Source organism: Agelaius tricolor, unplaced genomic scaffold (assembly GCF_023055355.1).
Source record: "Agelaius tricolor isolate 1412-34295 unplaced genomic scaffold, bAgeTri1.0.p SCAF_6, whole genome shotgun sequence".
NCBI lineage: Eukaryota > Metazoa > Chordata > Aves > Passeriformes > Icteridae > Agelaius > Agelaius tricolor.
In genome coordinates this window covers 41,098,084-41,105,174 of record NW_027269266.1, presented here as the reverse complement: position 1 = coordinate 41,105,174, position 7,091 = coordinate 41,098,084, and the positions used below count along the sequence as shown (strand labels likewise).

Sequence of the window (7,091 nt, the reverse complement as noted above, 5' to 3'; positions counted from 1 at the left end):
ACCCATAAAATATACTTTGAAAGAAAAAAGTAACTTTATAAGGAGCACAACCAAAAAGGAAAGCCATGAAGAACACAAGAACTTCCCCGTACCTGGCAGATCACAAAAACAAAGTTTCTTTTTGCACTAAACATTACTGTATTTATATAAATGCAGTCAGTAAAGCACAAAAGGGATAAAGAAGAGAACAAGATGGATTGGGAACACTTAACTCTGCACTTAAGAAAATTACAGGGAAAATAACAGATTTCAGTATTTCAGTACCTAATACTCCTGCATTTAGCTGCATCTCCAACTGAATTTATAATCAGAAAACAGGCTGAAAAGACACACATGAAAAAGAGCTGCAGAACAACTTGCCAGAGAGTATTTTTATATCTCATGAAAACAATGCCTTGCAATAAACTGTATTTTCAAGCAGAAATAAAAGCTTGTAGAATCACAGAATTGTCCAGGGGAGAAGGAACCTCGTCCAGCCTTCTGTGGGAAGGGGAGCATGGATGAGACTAGCACCCTGCCTATACCCTCTTGAAAACCTCCAGCAATGTCCCCAGGGAGGCTGTTCCAACAAATGGTCAATGCTTCCATAAAAATTTTCTTTATGTCAAGATGAAACCTCTCCCAGTGCAACCTGTTCCCATTACCCCGTGCCATGTGGCTTCTTGTGCACAGACCCCACTCCTCAAGCATCCCACCCCTCAGATTTCCCCTGACTGCCTCTTATGGTAGGAAAAAAAGAGAAAATCCTGAACATCCTAGCTAAGCAATCTAGGTTACAAAACTGCTAGCCCGACTTTTTTTTTTTTTTTGTTTTAATGAGGATCAATACAATAAAATGGGGTTTTTTGTTTGTTTTCCATTTTAGACCTATATGAAAACAGATGCACACTGAAAACACTCTCTTTTTAAGGCTAGAAAACCCACCCTCAGGGGATTAGCCATGTCCACCTCTATTAAAAATTGAGAAATGGAAAAAAAAGAACAACCCCACTCTGCAACCCCTGGGCTCCACCTGCTTCTTTCGCCCGTGGCTGACAACCATGGGAGAGAAGGGATGGAAGAGAATCCAGGGAAGTGATTCTTCACCTATACTCAGCACTGGTCAGGCCACACCTTGAGTGCTGTGTCCAGTTCTGGGCCCATCATTTCAGGAAGGACATTGAGGTGCTGGAGTGAGTCCAGACAGACAACGGAGCAATGGAGCTGGTGAAGGGTCTGGCGCACAAATCCTGTGAGGAGCAGCTGAGGGAGCTGCGGGTGTTCAGCCTGGAGAAAAGGAAGGGAGCCTCTCCTCTCTCCTGGGAGACCTCACTGCTCTCTACAACTGCCTGAAAGGAGGGTGTATCTCAGTGACAGGACAAGAGAACGTAGTCTTAACCTGTGTTAGGAGAGGTCCAGGTTGGACATTAGGAGGAATTTCTTTACGGAAGGAGAGATTAGACATTGGAATGCGCTGCCCAAGGAGGTGGTGGAGTCACCGGTCCCCAGGGATGTTTAAGGTTAGACGTGGCACTTAGTGTCTGATTGACACGGTGGTGTTCGGCCATGGGTTGTATTCGATGATCTCAGAGATCTTTTCCAACCTAACTCATTCTGTGATTCTGTAATTTTGCCATTCTGTTATCACCGCCCGGCGCGCGCTCGCGCCTCCAGCGCCTCAGGTGGGAGCGCGCCGTTCCCGCTCACCGCCTCACCGGCCCCGCCGCCCCCGCGCGCCCGAGCACGCGCAGGTCTGCCGGGGCGCGCGGGCGTGGGCGCGCGGTGGGCGTGGCCAAACGAGGAGGACCGGGCGCTTTCGGGCGCGGTGGGCGTGGCCACATACGCGGCGGCGCGGGCGGGGGGCGCGGTCAGACGTGGGGGCGTGGCCAGACATGGGGGCGCGGCCGACGGGCGCGGCGGGGTCAAGGAGGCGGGGAAGGCGGCCGGGCGGGCGCGGGGACAGGGACAGCGTGGGCTTCAACGGGAGCTGTCGCCGCTGCCGCCGGCACCGGGAGGGCGCTGGCCATGGACGCCACCACGCTGGAGCTGGACGCGGTGAAGTTCGCGAAGCTGGCGGTGCAGCGGGACCAGAGCGGGCGCTACCAGGAAGCGGTCTTCTACTACAAGGTACGGCGGGGACGCGCCGGCTTCCTCGGGGCGCCGCCGTCTCCTTCCGCGGGCTGCGTGATGCTCTTGAGCTGCCGGAGGGTTCGCGCTCCCCCCTTGGCCCCCCGAGGGCCGGAGAGGAGTGCGCGGCACACCCGCGGCCCGGCACGGCCCTGCAGGCGGAGGGAGACGCGCTGGGTCAGCGCGGCCGCCCCCGCCCTCCCCCGGCGGGTGTGCCCCGGGAGCGAGCTCGGCCCGGGGAAGGCGAGGCGGTGCCCGCCGAGACGAGAGCGGAAGGCCGTGCGTGAGCGTGGAAAGTTTGTCAGTCTTCGGAGGAGCCGCGTCCCTCAGGGCGGGTTGCGAAACGCCTTTTGCCTGCGTCCTGCTTTTAGGTGGGAACGGGCGCTGCCCGGGCGCTGATGTTTACCGACAGGCTTAGGGGAAGCACTGCAGGTACTCGGCTTAAAAAGCGGGAACGGGCGCTTCTTCCAGCTGCTGGAGACACAGCCCCTTCAGTGCTGCTGGGAAGATTCATCGTAATCTAAAAACGTCTCTGCCCCGCTGGTTTTACGCGTTCATTCCTGGCCTCTCCCCAAACCCTGCCAGGCCAGAAAGACTGATCAGTTTTATGCTGGGCATTTTGGAGAACCACAAGTGGGCATACTACTGCTCCTGGGTGTGCAGCTGGAAGCAACTCTCTTGTACAGCCACCAAATAGAGAGGTCTGTGGTGAAATACAAGATGCTCGGCAGTAACACAGCTTCAGATCACAAGCTGTCAGTGTCAGGTTTTTATCTCGTGTGAATATTCTTTCCGTTAGGGACCAGATTTTATTGTTTCCGTAGAGTGTCAGGTTGGTGTAGCTAAGGCTATAATGAGGTTGATTTAGTGTCTTACTCAATATCTGTATGTTTACTACTAGTATTTAGTCGTTTTTTGTGCAACCATTAGGCATTTTTCACCTATGTAAATTGTTGGTTTATGTGTTGTAAAGTTACATTAAAGTTCCATATTGCATTGACTTCTCACCTGCGAGAAGTCTCTTTGAGGCCTCTGTTTATCCTTATCACAGTAATCATTCCACAGATTCTGTTATCCTGACAAAGTGATTCTCTTCCAATAATTTGTTAAGGGATCTGTAGCTGGCCTTTTATTTCATGAGTACAAGGTGTCTGTGAAATGTTTAAAAAGCATAGTGTTAATATCTTGGTGGCATATGCGTGTAAGTGTGAAAGAATAGGAAGAAGAGTCTTTTTTTCTTTTTTTTTTTAACCCAGTTGTTAATTTTTAGAGGGCTAAATTTATATATGTAAACCTTATATATGGAGCATTTTTAGTTGCCCATAATAACGCTGATAAGCTCTGTGTTCATCAGGAGCAGCATGTGTGCATGGTCTGATAACCACGTGCAGTACTGCTTTAGCACCGTGTATCTCTCCTTTCATCTGGCAGAAATTACTCAGTGCTATTCAGAATGAAAGTATCTTTTTGTGCAAATAGTCACCCCTGTATGCTTTTGAGCATACATCTGTGTGGAAAATCTTTTTCACATGCTGTATACAGGTAATATTCTTGCTAAGTGGAAAAATGCACCCCTGTCAGTCTTGGTGCACTTGAAACTACATGAGACAAGAGGGTAACCTAGATATGTTTGGCTTTCCAGATGTTGCCTGAAGAATCACTGCCATGTTAGATTATACAAAATAATTACAAAATGTCATTTATTATTTCAGGGATACTTTATTTATTTATTCATTTATATATTCCAGCACAGTAGAAGTAAGCTCCGGCCTGTCACCAGCTTTCTTATCAACTGCTCTAAGAAGTTCAGAGCCCACTGGTGCAATTAATAAGCATGTGGGAAAGCTTGGGTACTGAACTGGCTTCTGTAGGAACTTGACCTTAAGGATGAAATATGGAAAATGCTACAGTTGTTGCTGTAGACAACACCAAAACGTGTGAATGGAGTTCCTATGGTTAGCAAGTATGCTTGGCTTCCTGCTACCATGTAACTTTGATAGATGCCATGGGGAGTGCTGCGTGTGAGCCAGCTTCAGGCAGATTGCTAATTAATGGTGCTCTGCAGAAATGTCAGGATCATATTTGGACACCTATGACTTCAGCCAAAACTGCTGAAGGCTGCTGCTAAGTCTGGCTCTTGACCAGCTGTTAGCAGCTTGCAGACTGATGAGCTGTAGTTAGCTTAGTGTGACTGTGGCACACTACTTGTGACAAACAGTAGTGACATTGGAGAAATCATAAATGTTGAGTCTGAATTGCACATCCATCTGGTCACTGGAAACAGCTGCCATGCTGGCTCCACAAGCACTCTGTCAACTGCTTCAGTCCTTTGCAGATTTGGTTTATAAAAGACTTGTTTCCATTATGCTTACGTCTTAAAACCAGGCAAAAACAATTGTGCTTGAAATCACAGAAGCAACATCAATTATACACTGGTTTTGTAGCACTGGTTTGGAAATCCACATTTGTTCTTTGCATCATATGTAGAGCACATACCTTTGTGATACAGCACCTGTTTTGTCAGTCTGTACTTGCAGTATGTCACAGACAAGTATACCCATCCCTTGAGCACACAGCTGTAGTGCACTTTTTTCTCCTGCAAAAAATAGTTGTGTGCTAGACCTTAGTGGTAGTTAATTGCTACATATAAATGGTACTTCTGCTTACCCTTCAGTGGCTGTGGATGTTTTGTGTGATGTAGTATGGAGATGGATGCTGGCAGGGAGCATGCAGTACTTAGTTCTGGGATGTTTCTCAGTGAAAATTTATCCTGTTAACAAATACAGGCTGTGTCAGGATCAATTTTAAGTTTGGGCAAACTAAACAGATGGATATGGGAGCAAACTGCTAAGCTTGACCAAAATAATGGCCATAAAACACACAAGGGAGCCCTGGCCATGGATCTGTGCTTGCCCTGTGCAGGGCAGCCTCTCTGAGCACCATCTCTGTGAAGCAGCTCTCCAGTTACTCTTCTGCTTTCTGCCTTCTTCTCTAGTTACTCTTCTGCTTTGTGCCTTCCCAGCCTGCCTGCTACCCCACCACCTCCTCTCCTCTGCTGCTGCTGGGAAGGCGAGCGCTGCCACAAAACTGGGGGGTTTTCCATGGGGACAGTAATGGGGACAAAACAAGGTTTCTGTCCTCGTTTTTGTGGGGTGACAAATGTTGATTCTCCATGTGGTTTGGAGACTGTGTCAGCTCTGGCTATTTATTGAAATCCTGCCAAACCTTAGGTGTTTTTCATAAATTCAGTGAAGGGATAGACAGCTTATGCTACTGAAGGCGTTTTTTCTTAATAGATTTGTAGAGGATGGAAAAAGCCTTAATGTGAGTAATGTACTGTGTTTCTGAGCCAGAGGCCTGTGTTCTGGAAGCAGACTTCCACCTGGTATTTTGTATACATACAAACATTTTAAAAAAACAAGTTGGAGAAGCTAGGAGGCCTCACATTTGTACATGTTCCAGATTGGATAGCTTTATCTGAGTAATAATAATTTTTAATAATTAATAAAAATGCTTACTAAACAAAAATTCTTGGCATTTGATTTTAAAAAGCTTATATATTTGTTTACTTTTGTTATTACCAAATTAAATGCAAATAACTGGAATAGCTACTTTTTTCTCCTAACCTTAAATCCTCAACTTTGAAACCAAACTGATTTCAGTGCATGTGTGAAGAGTTTCACTTAAAATCTCCTGATTTCATACATTACTATATAAACAGGCCTAAGATCTGATGTTACAGAACTTCTGAATGTTTTTATAGTCTTATAGGTTGTCCCAGATGTGAGAAATTAAACATGATCTAGCTTATAACTTGAAACTTTTTCTTTTGAGCAGAATTTCCCTGTAGCCACTGAGTCTTTTTGCAGATGTAATGGCTTGCTTTCATGCAACTCATGGCTGCTGTAGGCCCTCTGTTTTTGGTAAGTAATTTTCTAGGCAGCAAACATTAACTCTGTCTCCAATTCTTCTCCCTGCAGGAAGCTGCACAAGCCTTGATTTATGCTGGGATGGCTGGGTCCAACTTGGAAAATATTCAAGAAAAAATAAATGAGTACTTGGAGAGAGTTCAAGCTCTCCATTCAGCAGGTGGGTAAGGAGCTTTCTAATTAAACCTCTGCTTAAATTAATTGAGTGGAAAGTTGTTTGCTGCTGTGAAATACATATCAATGGTGTTTGCTCTGTTTTTATTACTCTGATTTTCTTGCCCTTTGTGAAGAATCACAAATACAATGAGCACATCAGTGCTTTGAATTCTGATAGACCATAAATTAAGTGGAGCATTACTTTCTAAGGACTTGGGTGTGGGTGTTCTTTGGTTTTAAATATTCTGAGGAACCACATCTGCAGAGCAAATGTGAGAAAGGTCATTAGTAAAGGTATTAAGTGAGATGGACACTGAAGTATATTATTATAGGTGATGTATTTTCACAAATGATAAAATATTTTACATAATTAAACATCCTTGTTCTCCATGTAGTATGAAAGAAATTTTACATACATTATTTCAAATCTGAAATATCCTGAGAGCTAACCTCTGCTTCAGGAATTGTGATGGTGTTTCCTTGCCCTTGCATAGATGTTTTTAGCAAAGTTTGGAAAGATTTTGTTAGCAGACAAGAAATAGACATTACCCATCTGATTAGAGCTGCTAGTGTTTTGGTGACACGTTCAGGATGTTTTTACATGTCTGCTGCTATAGAAGGCTAAAGACAGTTTTTTTCTTTTAGTTCAATCACAGAAGACAGACCCTCTGAAGTCAAAACAACAGTTGGACTTGGAGCGTGCACACTTCCTAGTTACTCAGGCTTTTGATGAAGATGATAAAGGCAATGCAGAAGAAGCTATAGAGTTGTACACAGAAGCAGTGGAACTCTGTTTGAAAACAGTATGTTAAGCTACAGGGTAACTTGGTGGAATTATGTGATGGTAAGAAATTCTTCCACTCTCACAAATGACTGACTCTTAAAGGCTGGCTTGAAAAT

General features: G+C 45.4%; 1 protein-coding gene across 4 annotated transcripts in view; it reads left to right on the top strand.

Annotated features, from left to right (window-relative positions):
• Window positions 1–1,927: 1,927 nt before the first annotated feature.
• The window catches only part of CAPN7 (calpain 7), a 32,244-nt gene continuing 27,080 nt past the window's right edge, over window positions 1,928–7,091 (top strand). Inside the window, exons 1-3 of one of the 4 annotated variants that reach the window (XM_071429494.1) lie at window positions 1,928–2,106; window positions 6,087–6,195; window positions 6,837–6,994. In XM_071429494.1, coding sequence (XP_071285595.1) covers window positions 2,005–2,106; window positions 6,087–6,195; window positions 6,837–6,994 — 369 coding nt within the window. In that variant the 5' untranslated portion in view covers window positions 1,928–2,004. Of the gene's footprint in view, window positions 2,107–2,265; window positions 2,808–6,086; window positions 6,196–6,836; window positions 7,036–7,091 lie in introns of those variants that run through there. The other 3 variants (XM_071429491.1, XM_071429492.1, XM_071429493.1) reach the window with 3 other exon arrangements.